The sequence below is a fragment of the Plasmodium vivax genome, chromosome 13 (genome assembly GCF_000002415.2).
Source record: "Plasmodium vivax chromosome 13, whole genome shotgun sequence".
Classification (NCBI taxonomy): Eukaryota; Apicomplexa; class Aconoidasida; order Haemosporida; family Plasmodiidae; genus Plasmodium; species Plasmodium vivax.
The window spans coordinates 695,338-711,292 of NC_009918.1; the positions used below are offsets into that span (position 1 = coordinate 695,338).

At 48.2% G+C, this 15,955-nt stretch overlaps 3 protein-coding genes across 3 annotated transcripts, besides 13 other annotated features; 2 read left to right on the forward strand and 1 right to left on the reverse strand.

Moving 5' to 3' along the window:
• The first annotated feature begins 12 nt into the window (after positions 1–12).
• Positions 13–41: a microsatellite.
• A 210-nt stretch (positions 42–251) lies between these two features.
• Positions 252–276: a microsatellite.
• A 787-nt stretch (positions 277–1,063) lies between these two features.
• On the forward strand, positions 1,064–7,795 carry PVX_084840 (hypothetical protein, conserved; the record flags this gene model as incomplete). The annotated part of the gene is made up of 1 exon (XM_001616585.1): positions 1,064–7,795. One exon carries the CDS (start codon positions 1,064–1,066, stop codon positions 7,793–7,795), a length of 6,732 nt encoding a protein of 2,243 aa, XP_001616635.1.
• Positions 3,087–3,111: a microsatellite.
• Positions 3,593–3,639: a microsatellite.
• Positions 3,663–3,695: a microsatellite.
• Positions 4,260–4,329: a microsatellite.
• Positions 4,516–4,550: a microsatellite.
• Positions 4,552–4,576: a microsatellite.
• Positions 7,796–7,829: 34 nt separating the features above from the next.
• Positions 7,830–7,849: a microsatellite.
• A 564-nt stretch (positions 7,850–8,413) lies between these two features.
• Positions 8,414–8,444: a microsatellite.
• Positions 8,445–9,157: 713 nt separating this feature from the next.
• PVX_084845 (hypothetical protein, conserved) lies at positions 9,158–14,733 on the forward strand (the record flags this gene model as incomplete). Its single annotated transcript, XM_001616586.1, has 2 exons — positions 9,158–14,292; positions 14,490–14,733. The coding sequence occupies 2 exons, from the start codon at positions 9,158–9,160 to the stop codon at positions 14,731–14,733; spliced, it is 5,379 nt and encodes a 1,792-aa protein (XP_001616636.1).
• Positions 14,037–14,058: a microsatellite.
• Positions 14,685–14,714: a microsatellite.
• A 70-nt stretch (positions 14,734–14,803) lies between the features above and the next one.
• Positions 14,804–14,832: a microsatellite.
• A 133-nt stretch (positions 14,833–14,965) lies between these two features.
• On the reverse strand, positions 14,966–15,955 carry PVX_084850 (microsomal signal peptidase 12 kDa subunit, putative). The gene is made up of 2 exons (XM_001616587.1): positions 15,471–15,955; positions 14,966–15,328 (listed from the first exon to the last, which is right to left on the reverse strand). The coding sequence occupies exons 1-2, from the start codon at positions 15,537–15,539 to the stop codon at positions 15,035–15,037; spliced, it is 363 nt and encodes a 120-aa protein (XP_001616637.1). The 5' UTR covers positions 15,540–15,955; the 3' UTR covers positions 14,966–15,034.

Genomic DNA, 15,955 nt, shown 5'->3' on the forward strand with positions numbered 1-15,955 from the left:
GAGCAGATGGGTGAGAAAAAAACGAATCATACGCTGGGAACAAACACGAGGGTGTTTGTATTTTGCTAAACAGTTGTGTGCGTTTCTATCTTACGCCTTGGCCTTTGCAGTCATTTTTTCCTTTTTTTTTATTTTTTTTTTTCTATGCGGCCTGCTCGGGTGCTTCCCCTTCTCCGATTAAGACAGGGGCTCCCCTCCCTGGCAGTTGCAACTGGGAGCGACACAAAATTGAGCTTCGCCCCGAGGGGGGGGACAGCACAGCCCGATGGCATGGGAGCACTGCCCCACGGGGTGGATCATAAAACGGGTTTTTTCCTTTCACACCGCTTCCTTGGAGATGCACAGGGAAGGTAAAAAAAAAAAAAAAAAAAAAAAAACTGCCCCAATTGGATCGCTCCCGCTAACGCTCATACGGTTAGTTCGCCATTCTTCTTACACAAGATAAACTCGCCATCTCATTTTGGAGAGGCTTCCTTTCGCTCCTTTTATGTTCATCTGTGTGTTTCCAAGTGGGTGGCCTCGCTCAGCAATTAACTGCTTCATCCTCTTTCTTCTTTCCTTCACATTTGCGTTGATTTTTTTTTTTTTTTTATTTATTTTGTCAATTCCGCCTTTTAGCATATCTTCCTGCGCGCTTTTGCGAGGTAGTTTCGCGAGTCAATTTTCGGAGGCAATTTTCCGCTCAGTTTTGTTCCCGCCGCTTACCCTTTTTGTCTTTCCCCCTTTTTCATTCGTATGCATACATTTTCGCCGCTCCCCCCTTGGCGCGATACAAAATTTGCCAGCATGTCCAAGGGGGCGTTTCCTTCTCTCCATCCGTAACAGCTGCTTGTTTAAGATGCCCTCATCCATCGTGACAATTGCACACGTGTGAGAAGCGCAAGAAGGGGGGATCCCGTGAGGGGAGAAAATCTGTCGCGTTATCCCCAATTGAGAGAGGCTACAAGGGGGACCTCGCGGGACAGGAAAAAGCGCGAAAGAGAGAAACAATAAATAAAAAAAAGGAGCGTAAGGGGAAGCCCTTCGCGAGGAACTCACACCGCGGAAACGAACGCCGCTCAAAATGAACCACCTCAGGGAGGGGAAGCGAAAATGCAAAGTGAACTGCATAGACATAGAACTGGAGGCCTTCATCTTTGGGTGCTTCTTCTACACGTGGAACCAAATCTTCACCGAAAATGTGAGGCAAAAGAAAAGGGGAAGCAAGCGGAGCACCAGCGGGGTAAGTAAGCTCAGCAGCAGGGTTAGAGGCCGGGTTAGCAGCAGGGTTAGCGGCGGCCGGGTTAGTAGCAGCCGGGGGAGAAGCACCCAAAGCCTCAGCGTCGGGCAGGCGGCAAACGCCGTTAAGAGAAAGTCCAACCTGGTGGCTGCGGCCAAGAAGACGTGTGCAGCTAAAACGGCGAACGTTTTGGAGGTGCCGACTGGGGAGAAGGACGCCAGCAGAAAGGGCCACGAAGAAAATGAAGACGCCTTGCCACAGGCGTCGTCAGCTAGCCACATTGGGAGTAGCTTAAGTGAAGATTTCAGAAGGAGGTACAAAATAAATATTAACAGTCTCAACGAGGAGTTGCTCCATTTCGTCAAGCTAAACTTCTGCTTGAATGACAAGAACTTTCACATCTTTCACGATTTGTATTCTTTTTATGAACACGTAAGGGAGGAGAAGAAGGACGAGGAGGTTAATGTGCACCGGGTTTTTTTTAAAGCCGATGAGGGGTGCGCGTCGCACAACTTTGCAGCGTCCGCCGCGAAGTGCCCCTTCTGCGAGCTGGCGCGGGGCAAAGACAAGGGACCGAAGGCGGTGAGGAGACAGAAGTTCATCCACGCATGCACAAGGAGGGTATACGGAGAGAAGAACCTGCAACTTGTAAACAAATGCATCATAAATATCAAAACGTTTGACGATAGCTTCGTCCACTCAATCACCATCGAAAGGCTATTTAGCTACATAAGCAAAGCGAAGAACAAAAATTTGCTCTTCTTCTGGTTCGAGTTTTTGAATGTCCTTCTAAAGGTCACAATTAACAAGCAGCTGATGATTCAAATTTTTTTTTTCTTTTGCGTAAAAAATTTACTTATAACTTCCTATTTCAGTACAGAGCAGATGATGGGCACTGATGAGTTCTCCTCCGGGAAAACCATCTCCACAAAAGGACAGGAAAAAAATTTATTCCTCTCAGAGATGCTGAAGAGGTACAAGTACGAATCGTTCAGCAGCATCGTCTTGAATAACAATTATAAACTTTTGCAAAATTTATTTGATTATTTTTTTATGGTATGCTCAACAAGGAGCTGTAAATTTTACGACAATTTTTTTTTGAACGTCCAGATGATTAATTTCATTTATCTTGTGCAGGTAAATTATTTTCACTACTACTACATCGGGCTGTGCTCGAAATTTGTCCAGTGGGAGTCTGCCAATCGGGGGGGCGCTAGCAAACTGGTCGCGTCTGCTTCGAACGGGGGGAGCGGCTACACCATTCGGCTTCCGAAGCAGACGCACCTCGGTGAGGATGCCAAGGGGAAAGCCGCCCCCCCCTTCAGTCGCCTCAGGAGGAAAGATGGAGAGGCGGTCACTCCCGCTGCTACCCTGTGTAGTGTGAAAAAGGGACACAAAAATGAGTCAGCAGTTGGGGCAAAGTTCAGGCGGGTCACTGCGGGGGGAGGAGTGTCCACTGGGGGAGAGCAGCTTTGCCCCATGAGTGAATTCACTTACCCTGAGGGGGTATCCTCTCCGCATGGGGGAAGCGACGCGGGGGGCATCTTCCCTGGAAGGCACTACAACGTGGGTGCGAAGCGGCGCTGCAAGGCCAACCTGAGTTACCACAACTGTGTGCGCGGGGGGGCCGGCAGGCAGGGCAGCATCAGTCGATACGTGGCCAGTCAGATGGGGAGCAGTAGTAAGGTGGCCCCGCCGCCTCAGCAGAAGGAGAACCGCCTCGCGCGAAACCTGAAGATCTTCTTCAACCGGGCGCACAGCTTCCTGAACAGGTACATTCAGTCGGAGCAGCTAGCCAAACAGAGCAACATCTTCTCCTTCCTCTTCGACGCGCTGCCCTCCAGCAGCCTGCGCAGCAACGTGAATGACACCCTGGAGCCATACATCCTCCCCATTTTCGCCAAGCACCAATTCATCGAAATACACCATTTTGTGGAGAGTCTAAAAGGGTTATACAATTTGAAGAGGAAAAAAAAAAAAGGAAAAAAAAAAACTCTACGTAGTAGCGAACAGCCTAATGTGAAATACCTGAACGATTTACAAGGGTTTAATTACATCTTCCACAATTTAAAAAATGACTACCTCATGTTGGCGGAGAGCCTATACTTTGAGATGCGTGGCGAGAGGGAAAGGGAAAAGAAGAATTGCGCAAAAGAGGAAAAACAAAAAAACGGAAAAATGAAAATTTCTAATCTAATTCAAAATGATAAGACAGACATGATTGGAAATGTTTCGATTTACAAATTTTCATCGAAACAGCTGACCATCCAGCATAACCTCTTTAACATTTATTTGGAGTGCAGCCTGTTGAACAAGGCATTCAAGTTGTTGCTGGTAGATTTTAACTTCTCCTTTTCCCTCACATCCGAAGTTATTTTCCTCTACAAAATGTACCTCATTGAGTTGAAAAGGAAAAGCATCCTATTCGCCTTCGAAATTTTGAGCATGACTTTTCACAAGTGTTTTATTCTTTTGAAAAAATATCTTTGCAACCCTACGTCGTTCAAATTACTGTCTTTGGTTTCCCTCGATTTTTGTAACCTCCTTTTTAATTACCCTTTTTTGAGGGCCTACCTCTCCTTCTGCCCGAATGAAAAAATAAAATTTTTGAGGAGCAACATCATTCTGCATGAAAATGCAACAGCCAATTGTTACTACAATGATTATTTCTTTCAGAAGAATGACGTCGATGTGCCACATTTGCTGTGTGACGATGGATGGGATTTAGTGGGGCGTTATGGAGCTCTGCGGGGGGAGGCGCCCGGGAGCATCCGCAGAGAAGAGGCCATACCGGAGGAAGTTCCCATCTGTGTTGGGGGAGAAACAGGCTCTGCACGACGCGCCTACAGTTCACGCGCCATGTACAGCTCTCAAGGGTTGCACAATTCGCAGAACCAGTTTGTAGATTCTGTTGGGAGATTTGCACCTCGCTCCGTCATCAGGGGGGAAATTTCTCCCCATGTTAGGGACCCGGGGAGAAACGAAGGGGAGAGGGGCTCTGAATTCGCTCCATACGGGCAACGCGGTTTGCGGAGCGACTCGGCGGCCCCCTCCGTTAGAGCAGCCTTCCCGTATGACGAAGAACCCTTTTGCAGAAATGCGCCCATAGACCTCTGCAGCAGTGTGGCGCGGGGAGCCGCCTCCAGCAGGGGGGGGGACCTCCACAGGAGTGTCTCCCATAGGAGCGCATCACACAAGAGCATCTCCCACAGGAGCGTCTCCCATAGGAGAATCTCCCACAGGAGTATCTCCCATAGAAGTGCCTCCCACAGGAGCGCCTCCCGCGTAAGTCCTTCTCGAAGAAGCAACCCCAAGGGGGAGCACCGCACGAGCAGCCACTCCAGCGACGACTCGTCTCACGCGGGGGGGAGCGGAAGACGCCACCGCTTCCTCAGCCAGCACGATCAGCTGTACATGCGGAAGGTTATTCAAAGCTTCAACTTTATTTTTAATATACTGGAGAAGACGGTGACCAGCTGCGAGGTGTCCCTGCTGAGTTGTAGGGAGGTGAGGGGGCGCCCACCTGTGGAGCGGCCTCCTGTTGAGCATCCACTTGTGGAGCGGCAATCTGGGGGGATGCCACCTGTGGGGATGCCTACTGCGGGACTGCCTCCTGTGGAGCTGCGGATGGGCCGCCACGAAAACGCAGGAAACATGACCAACTTCATAAAGGAAGTGGTAAACAAGCTAGACGCGTATTTTAGCGAAAATTTCAGCCGAAAGGATATCAAAGGGCATATAGAAGAGCTGGGGAGAAAGAAGCACAACCATTTTCTGTACGATTCTAAGGCAATGAGATCAGTGAGAGAGGCACACGATGATTCTTTCTTCTCCTGTTTGGAGTTTTTATTTCTGGCATACATATGCTCCAACTATTTCTCCGAGCATGTGTCTAGGAGCTACAAGGATTCCTTCAAATGTTTTAATTTTAATAATATTTGGCCGAGTAACCAACAGATTAAGGTGAAGATTTTACTCTTCCTGATACACCTGCTTCTGCACCAAATTAGCATAATAAATTTGAACAGCTTTTTTTTGCAGATTTTAAAAATCATTTTGAATAAGTTTTACAGCCATTTGGACTACAACGACTTGCAGATGCTTCAGTACATATATATGAGTCTCTCCAATGAGACTTTATTTTCTTGTTTCTCCGTTTGTGATGAGATTCGGGATGTTATCCGGGGCAGCTTCGGCTCCGTGAGGGAGTTCGCTTATGTCTTCCACTTGTCCCGGAGGAGGGACGCCTTTTCGCTGTGCCGTCTCGGCTGCGCGGGGGACCCCCTCGGGGAAGACCGCTTCGTCACGGACCTGTTGGAGTTTCTTCTGGGTCGGGGCGGGGAGAGGCGGCGGCAAAGGGGGGAGCGACCCAACGTGACGGAGCTGCTCAACGGGGAGAGGCCCAACGGGGAGTGGCCCACCGGGGAGTGGCCCAACGAGACAGCCCTGTGGGAAGACGCGCTCTCCACTGAGTGGCCACACAACGAGACAATTAGAGACGACTCCGCGGTGGATGCGTGGGTGGACCGGTTTGCAGTCCAAGGGGAGGACGATCCACATGGAGGTCAGCCGAAGTATCTGTTTGACAATTTCAAAAGCGAGGCCCCCTTTGAGAAGAACGATTTTGTCTTTTTTAAAAAAAGTGAAGAGGGGGGGGGGAGGAGCTCCTTCCTGGATAATGTACTCCTCCAAGTGGATAAAAAAAATACGAGTGGGAGGAAAAGCCCAGTGCGGGGAGTCTCCACTTGGGAGGGTGCAGCAGAGGGAGCCGCTCATGGAGCAGCGCAGGGAACCGCGCAGCGACCCAGTAATGGCACCCCGACCAAATTGGGTACTACCCGCAGGAGACGCACCCCGATGAGGGGGAAACCCCACGGGGGGGAAGGAAGCGAAGAGGAAGAGGAGGAAGAAGAGAAATACAAACAGATGATGCACCACTTTAAAGTGAGCAAAGAGGAATATATAGAAAATAATATGAACAGGCAAAACGAATGGTTCATACGGCTGAAGACGTGGAGAGATCGGCAGCATTACTATGAGGAGGTGAAGCCTGAGCACTACGAGGCATACACCTTGGAGAGAGATTACTACCTACCTGGGGAATCATTTGAAACAAACTGCTTCATCCTAGCGGAGGAGAAGCATCAAATGAGGGTCACATTTCATCTGCAAAAGAATAGCTGCCTTTCTGAGTGTTTGAATTTATTGAAGACGATCGATTTATACATGGAATGTAGCACCAGTGTGTGTAACAGGCCACTGTACTTTATAAAAAATTTAATCATCAGCTGCTTAAGTGTTAGCTACTCCAGGCAACTATCTGTGGTGTATGTGCACGCCCTCATACGGCTATGTCTGTTCGAACTGCGCATGGATAATGCCTATACGTCTGTCTGCATTCTCCTCGAAATTTTAAGCCACTTTGAGCAGGTGAAAAGCTATAGAAATGTCTTGGGGGTTATTTTTTACCTTTGCGGGTACTCCCTACTGCACCAGCTTAACTTGCAGTCGGAGCGCTTGCAGGGAGAAGGAAGGAGAAGGGAACTCATAAAGGAATACCACCACTATGCAAATGTAAAGAGGGAACATTTAGCCTCCCCTCAGGGTTGTAAAATGGCCAGGCCCACATTTGTGAAAAGTTGCAACACACCTGATATTTCTCCGCTTAAAAGAAGGGGCTCCCACTTTTGCAACAAGGAGGAGGGGGAGGATCCACAGGCCGCCGACTCAGACAGCACCAACGGGGGGGAACGCACAATTAGCTCGGTTGCCATGCGTGAAAGAGCGAACCTGGACCGCGCCCTATCCGAGCGTAGCCACCGAAGTAGTAATTATACACCTAGCCCGCTAGCAAAGGAAAAGAACACACCGGATGGGTTTACCAGCAGCGTAGAAAAGAGAAGAAGCAGCTGCGGGAAGGGGAGCTTCTCCAAGGGGGGATCCACAAAGTGTGCCAGGAAGCTAATCCCGTTAGTGAAAAACCAAATAAAAATCACCGACTACTTTTCCAATGTGAAGAATGAAAAAGCGCAAGAGGCACTTTCGGACGCCGAGTCGGCCATATCTGATAGCGATATTCACCTGAACAGTTCAGAAAAAAAATGTGTAAAGAAAAGAAAAAAAAATGATGGGTTAACCGATCACGTAGTTGAGCAGAAGGAGAGGCCCCCCAAGGAGACAAATTTCGAAGAGGAGAAAGACCAAACGTATGACTCCCTGGAACAGATAAATAAAAAGCAATTTTTTTTACTTTTAATTTGCTTCTACATGAAGCGAGCTCTCCACCACTGGGAGACTGACGGAGATGCGGTGGGGATTTCCAACGGAATTCAACAAAGGAAGAGGATAAAAGATGCCCTCTTCTTCCTCATGTCTTCTTATAAATTTTTTTACAAATCATCCCTTTTTCTGTCAAAGCATGAACGGATTGGGGGGTTTAAATGCCCCCTTTTTGACTTCCAGCTGTTCGGGGCGTACAAGACCTTTTACGCCTTCTACAGGGGGGCCTTCCTCCGGTGCTGCAACGAGAATGTGACGTGCGCCCTGTGGGGGGGCGCGCGCGCCTCGCGGGGGTGACTCCCCCATTGCGCAGCTAAGCGGCCGTCCCAGTCAAGCGGTCGTCCCAATAAAGCGGCCATCCACCCACTCGTCCGCCCATCCATTTGCTAATTTTTTTTTTGGTGCTCTTCATATGCGATACGACTCCTGGTGTTTTTTTTTTTTTTTTTTTTACACCCCCCTCTTCCTCCATTTGGGAAAAACGCGAAGAGGTGAAGACCCCACTACGCACAACGACGCCTTTCTCCAGTTGCCCCCGTTCGGCTAGCTCATTCGTTTGTACAAGACAAAACGGGTCATTGTTGCGCGGCCCCCAGCTAAACGGTAAAAAAAAAAAAAAGTTCAAATGGCGGCAAAAGAGCAATATCGTAGGTGTTCAAAATGTGGCTTGAGTTGCCTTCCCCTTTTCTATGGAAAGGAAATGGCGCATTTCCCAGTCGGCACGCCAGGAGAGCCCCACCACAGCAGCTTAAAAGGGTGAACTGGCACGCAAAAAAAAGAAAAAAAAAATCACACACATGTAGCTGCTCCTGTTCATATTTACGCACAACGCGGGGTGACCCCTCCGTGATGTTTTTTTTTTTTAAAAATGCAGATCTGAACAGTTAATCAAAATTGCTCGCCACTTTTACCACAGCGCAGTGGGAAATTTCACCAACGAGGCCTACATTTTGTTTACCCCTTCTTTGGAAAAAGAAGTGGAGAGAAATGAAAGAGCAATGAAGCTGCGCAAAATGGCAGCGCGGGAAGTTACCGTTGCCACTTTTCCGCAAGAGCGAGTGCGCCAGCTCACCGGAGCAAAATCGTCACTCCCAATCTAGGGAGCACCAAATTGAAGCGAAACAACACCGAGCGTTGCAGCAGGCATAAAAAGGGTTAACACCTTAGGCGGGAGAGGACATCTTCACAACGTAAGAACTAAGCAAACGGGTGAAGGGCACACCCCCTCAGCTTCACCCATTTTTGCAAACGTGGCGACCGTTTCCCCTTTATCTACCCCTGGTTGTGTGCTAAAATGAGTTCACCAGGGGTGTCAACGGGGGGGGCACTGTGAAATGTAGGAGACCCTCCGGAAGAGGAGGCACAGACGAACCGTTAACGAATTGCTGACAGACCGCCTACAAACCGCCCACACCGAATGCACTAACGGAGAGCACACAACCTTTTTCGTAAAATGAAATGATATCTTCCCCTTTTGTTTTAATTCTCCTGTCTTTGTTGCCCCCCCAATGGAGATGCCACTTTCGCAATTCTGGGAAAGACCAAGGGAAGTATCTATCCCCCCCAGTTGGCAAAGTGAGGAAGAATGGCTCGAGAGTTTTTTCTCTGCTCCGTAGAAGGGGTAGTAGAGATGCCCACCCATGGGGAGAAGACCAAAGTATGTCCCTATGCCCCTTAAGAAGGCGTAACGTCTATTCACCAAGTGAAAGGTTAAATGACCGAGTGAGGAACCCACCCAGGGTAAATGCCACACATTGCGGTAGACCCTTCCCGTTGAAATGCGCCTCCATCTGCAGAAGTTTTGACAAACGGGGGGGGAACAGTACCACGAAGTGGGGAAGATACACCACGGAAAAGGCTCAAACGATGTTCATCTCATGCAAGACAGGCTTCAATTATTCTAAGCGGAAAAGATATGGCGGCACTGTCACTGCTGCAGGAAACATCAGCACACAGTTCGTGGATCATGGGAAGGGGAAGCTACCATCCGGGGGGGGAGAACAGGAGAGACTCCAGGACAGTCTCGAACAAACCACAAACGATGTAAACCTACCAGGTGGTACTCCCCCAGTGGGAGAACCACACAGCGGTTCCGAGATGCCCCGAGATAGGCACACCTCAGAGGAGTGCATTAAAAATATTATAGGAAACATTCTGAAGAGAAGCTCCATAGATAGTTACACACAAAATGAGGACCTGTTCAGGATGCTAAAGGGAATAAACTCCCTGCTTAGCAAATTGAATGTGCAGGGTTACGGAAAAGAAGATGAAGGAGGGGGGGTAGTAGATGCCCACTCTCTGTCTACAGATGAGCTAGCTGCAAAAAGTGGAGAACAACAACTGATTGGTATGAACAACCTGAAGAGAGGCACCCTTTGTAAGCATAACTACCTGAACGAGTCAGGCAATTTTCATACAACGGATAAACATCATGGGAGTGATGAACACTCTTCTGCGTCTTCCTCCCCCACGGATGTTCTCACCAGAAGGGCATTCAAAACGTGGGTGTTTCCCCTCAATTTGATGCTCATCAAGTCGTGGGTTGACGAAATTGTAAAATACGTGTGTGCAGATGATCATGCTGAGAGGGAAATCTCCAAAGGTAGTAACATCTTTGTTAAGAGCGAAAATGTTTTCCAGAAAAGGTTGTTCTTTCATTTGGTGTGTTTTTACACACAGATTGCGAGGTGGACGGGGGGACGTCGAAGGGATGTGATTTTATACCTCTACAGGGAGGACGAAGAGGAGGCAGAAAAGCTCTACAGCCATTTGAAGGACATCTATACGGATGAGTCGGTCAGCTTTTTTAATTACAAAAATTGCATACATAATGATAAGGCGGCGTTTATTATTTTATTGTCGTACGATGAATTCTTCAACTTAACCCTACGCGTTGCTAACAAATTGGAAGCCGATTTGGAGGGGTACCTGAACGGAAAGGGGAGCTGTAGCTCGGGATGTCCCAACCTGTTTGCCCTTTTTTCGCAGCTAATTGTAAGTGCGCCCCTCGGCGGGGCAGCTGAGCGCGGCGAAGCGCAGCACACGTTTAAAATATTTCTGGACGATTTTAACGTGGCGTACAATTATGGCCAAAGCGCGATAGAGAAAAACCTCTACGAGCACCTTTTCCCCGCGATTGACCTGCGGAGGGGACACGTTACGTTTTACCTCCTTTCGAGGACGGCCTTCCCCACGATGTGGTTTAAAATTTGGCTGGAACATGTCCACAAGGAGTGCTATTCTGTCAATCTGCAAAAAAGGAAAAACGTTTTTATTCTGCACAAAAGGTTTACTCTGCCTCTGTTGGATGGCCAGTCAACCGCGCAGTGGACTTCCAGCAGTTCGGACGGAGGAGGCCCAAAAGAAATTGCGCAAAGGGACAAGGCGACGATGACCCCAAGTTTGTATCCCCTCTTCGATTTGGCGACAAATAAAAAAAGAAATTTCCTAACCCCGCAGGTGGAACAACACATGTCCATTTTTAACAAACACAGAAAAGAAATTATCGTCGAGTATTTGAAGAAGCACAACTTGTACAACGTAAATAAGTTGAAAAGGAAAGACAAAAAAATAAAAAGAAAATTTAATATCGCCAGGCGGTTTTTAAAAAAAAAAAAAAAAAATTTGCCAAACTTGGGAATTTCGCACTATATAAATTTCTTAATGAACAGAAGAAAAAAAGGAAGTATATTCTTCAGAAAAAACGTTATTGATTATGGTTACGTGGCAGAAAGGGAGTTTCTACAGGGGGGGGATAAAACGCAGATATTGACCAAAGGGCTGTCCGGTTGGCATCGCGGGGGAAGGGAGGGGTTCCTCCCTCAGCACTGTGGGGACGCATCCGCGGAAGGAAGAACTCATACTGATGGGTCCTCTCCAGGAGGCAAACTGCTCAACAGTGGGAAACAAATGGACAGTTCGCGAAAAGTGGGCAGTCACAACAGACATTGTGCGAGATGGAAAGAACAGGAAGAGCGCGATGAACAAATGAATGCCCCGTTTTTTTTGCAAAGTAGAGGAGAGGCACGGCTTCCCTTAGGTAACGACACGTCTCTCCCAAATGAAGAAAAACCTTTTCGTTACAAAAGTGGAGACGCACAGGAAGGGCCGTCTCAATCTGCTGCATGTGCCGCGACTCCACTCCACCCGTGCATTTACTACACATTCGATAAGGACGCGTTTGAAAAGTTTTCCAAAGAGGTGTACGCAGCGCTTCCGTTTTTGCCTGAACGGTTCAGGCGAAAATGGAGAAGTGTGTTAAAAAAATATGAACAGGCAATATGCGTAAGTTTTTCCCGTAAAAAGTACCTCCTAAAGGGGCTCTTCCTGGTCAGGGAAAAGTTAAGCCAAGTGGAAAAACAGCTCATTGGGGAGTTACTAAAGAATGGCCTTATTAAAATTATTTTGTCTTGTGTGGATATTTCTTCGGACGGCATTGGGGTGAACTCCGTGTTTGTGGAGGATGTGCAGGTGTACGTCAAGGATAAACTCCCTCAGTACAATCGGCTTCTTAGCCTGATAGACGGCCTGCACGGGGAGGTTTTCCCCCCCTCCGGTGGGAGCAGCCATTTGGGAAGCAGTCATTTGGGAAACCGCCTTCTCGGGAAGGGCTCCGACTGGGGAGAGGCCCCCCCAGGGGACGACGCGTACAGACTCCACTTTGTAAAATACTTTTTGTACCTAAATTGGAAGAAGCTGTTCAGGAAGTACACCCTGTCAAATAATGACCTCTTCAATTTATTTTCAAATTGTAAAAACTGTTTTTTAATTCCGAGGAGGTATGAAGACATTTCCATTTTGTTAAATTTGCAGAGCGGCAGTTACTTAAATTTATCCCATTTGTACAAACCGGTGTTGCGCGATTTTTACTTTAATCTGTACAATGGGAGCGCCAGCAGGGGGATCTCCTTCCTCCTGAACGGTGCAGGTGAATGGAGAATAAATGCATCCCCCTTGTTTGACGACCGGGTGGGTAGCAAACCCAAGGGAGAAAAAACCTACCCCTTCTTCTTAAAGCGGCGGAGGTGGAGCAGTGAGCAACTGGGGGAGCTCTCCCCGCATAATACCATCCACATGATCATGCAAACTGTGGAAGACGTTCACAAAATTTACAAATATAAAGAGACGAACGAGGCCATTCTGCTGCACCGTTTCTTGGGCATGTCGAATGAGACGGCCTACTCAGCTAGCTATTTCGACTTTTTGTATTTTTATTTTTTGGCGAACAGAAACTTTGGAAGAATAAAAAGGCGCCTCATAAATAACGTGTTCGAATTTTATGCTGTCATGAGGGGAGAATACGAAAAGGAGTTTGTCACCTCCGATAGGGAGGGCAAAATTAATGACTATCTGGAGAGGGTCCAAAGGGTAAAGAATTACTTCCAAGAAAATCACGCACATGTGTACTACGACACGTTTGTAAAATATAACAACATTAGGAGGGAAGTGAGAAATAAATTGAGGAGCATGTACAGGCAAAAATATAGCATGCTGCGTGAAACCATTTGTGAAGGCAACCTGAGTGATGTGGTCCTGACCACAGTAGACTCACAGCGCTGCATCATTCTGGATGTGTATAAAATGATGCCATCCGTGGGGGAAGAAAAAAAAAAAAAACAGAAAAGTGACCTGTACGTTTGCGCCAACAGTAAAGGGGAGCTATACATATGCGACATATTCTTCTTCGATAGCGTCTTAAAGGATAAAAAGGTGAGCAACTTGATTAGGGAAAGAAACAAAGGCGTAAACTACGTTGATTGTTTGTTTGGCCCAAGGGACGTGGTTAATTATGAGCTACTCCTCAAGGAGAGTCACTTCCCGTTTGACATATATCAGGAAGACTGCACAGGCTGCGCGGGGGGGATGGACAACGACTGCCTCCCCACAGAGGAGAAACAAAAAAGAATTTTCCACCAATTTGTGGTCAACAAAATCGGGGTGAACGAAAAGGCGGGCAGACAGAAAAACCATCCCAATGACGGGGAGGAACAAATTTCACAAGCAAATGGGGAGAAAACCAAAGTGGTGGACCTGGAGGACTTGTTTCAAAACTGGTACAGCGAAGATTTGTACAGCCGGAGGAGGAGGCTCTCCCTTTACTGGCAAAAGCTGGCGAGCATGAAGAGGCAAATGCGTCAGCAGTGCGCGAGGAGGTTGAAAACTGACATGGGAAGAAATCCCCACAGAGGATGTGCAGAAGCGGACCACTATAATAAGCAAGGGGGACTGAATCCCTTGGGGGGAGAAAAAACACCTATGACGTACGAAGTGAACAGCGTTAGCGATGCCACGACAAATTGGGGGACGCGGAAGGGACACTACCCATCAGCTGCGAACAAAATTATGAGCGCGAAAATTATGGGCACCCTCAAGAAATACAAAAAAAAAAAAAACAGTGGAAATAGAAATAATTACACAAAAGAGATGAACAAAGTGGATCGAATATTTGGAAACAAAAGAAAGACCATGCTGGAGGAGTGTAAGAACGTCTTGTCTTTTCTGCAACGCCTCGATCTGATCGACCGGCTGAGGAACTTTCTAAATCCATACGTACGAAATAGCCTCTGGTTTTACCTCATAACTTTGTATATTAACCAGCAGTATGAGAGGCACCCAGGGAAGTTCCTTGGCCAGCCGGAACTCCTAATAACCATTTTTTACATATGCTTTTGCAAAGGAGAGGGGGACTACTTGGGGAACTATTTGGCCTCCTTTCAAATCGAGAGCGACGCGTTGCGGCACCTTGTCGAGGATTTATTTGCGTACAAGCAGTTGTTGTCCTGTGTGCAGCAGAGGTGAGGCTGCTCGCGCAGCGGGAACCGCGTCAGTGCGTGCCGCTAACCGCTCTATTCGCCGCTTTTTAATTCGCCGCTTTTTAATTCGCCGCTTCCAATTCGCCGCTTCCAATTCGCCGCTTCCAATTCGCCGCTTCCAATTCGCCGCTTCCAATTCGCCGCTTTCTTATTCGCGCCGCCAACTCCCCCTTTCGCAGGTCCCAAATCAACGTGGACATCCCGCTCAACCTGGAGGGCGTGCAAAGCGTGTACGACGGGCTAATTAAATTAAGGGAAAAAAAATACACACAAATGGACCACAAGGTGGGGGCCAAACTACACCAGCTGAGCATCATCCTTTACGCAAGTATATCCTGCAATTTTAACGAAGGCGTAAATCAAATTCTGCTTAAGTTTGTTCGTTACGTGGATGACATGAGGAGGGTCACCCGGGTGATGTAGCCCCGAGGGGTGAAGACGCTAACATGACGGTGACATCACCACATGGAGTGAGAAAAAAAAAAAAAAAAAAAAAAAAAAAAAAGAGGCCGACTTCTACAACGAGGTGTGCTCACGCAAGGGGATACAATTATTTTTAGCCCCTCTCTACATGCTCTACATTTCCATTGCGACTTTTTTTTTTTTTTTTTTTTGCCTTTTTTATCTTCGCTTCCTATCCTCCATGGGATCTTCTGAACTTTCCCACTGAATGTTGTGCTTGTTGTATATGGGCCACGTGGGCATGATTAGCTGCAGGGGGTGGTCAGTGGGTGGTCATTGAGAAACTCAAGGGGGCATTCAAAGCTGCTCCCTTTTGCGGGGGCCAATTTGAGCAACCCCCTCTGTGGCTGTGCACACACGTGGGTCCCGCGTGACAACCGTAGCTGTGACCGCTCTCCCCCGTCCCTACCAGTGCTGACAAGGCGGTGCCGCCCAAAATGATGTAGGCACTCAAGGCTAAGTTCTGCTTGTAATAACCGACTGCAATGGAGACTACCGTGCTGATGGTGAAGACGACGTTTTTGATTAGGAATGCGAGCTTCTGGCCGTGGAAGTCCTGCGGTTCGTTGGGGGGAAGCGCATTGGTGGAGGGCGCATTGGTGGGGGGCGCATTGGTGGGGGGTACATTGGTGAGGCGACGCTCGTTCGCCACGCTACTACACAGTGCTACTCTCCAACCGCACGGGTGAACTTCTCACCATGTGATTCCTCCGGACACACACGTAGGTGCGCTCTATACTGTTCTTAATCGCGCTAATTAGGCCCATGGGGTGATCGTTCGAATGGGGGAGGAGGAGGGGGGCAGGACTTTCGAGGAGGTTTTTCCCCTTTTCTTCTTCGTTACCCACTCGCAGCGTTGCACGGGGGAACGTAAGCAGGGATGTATACTCTCCGTGAGAGCGGCGCGAATGGGGGGTTATTCTATTTCACTCGGATGAACTGTTCTATTAATGGTGAAGAGGTGAGGGGGAATCCTCCTGCTGTGCATTGGTCCTCCTTCGTAGCTGTACGTGCGTATGCGAGTTGCCATGCAAGGGCATATCTCATCGCAAAGATGGCGGTGACATAAAGGGGGAGCCTAAAAGGGGGACTCCTCCAGTACAATTCGCTTCGCGTAAAGTTTATAACTCCCCCCTGTTGTGAATGATAACCTCTTTATTTGTTAGCCTACCGGTTGGCTTCT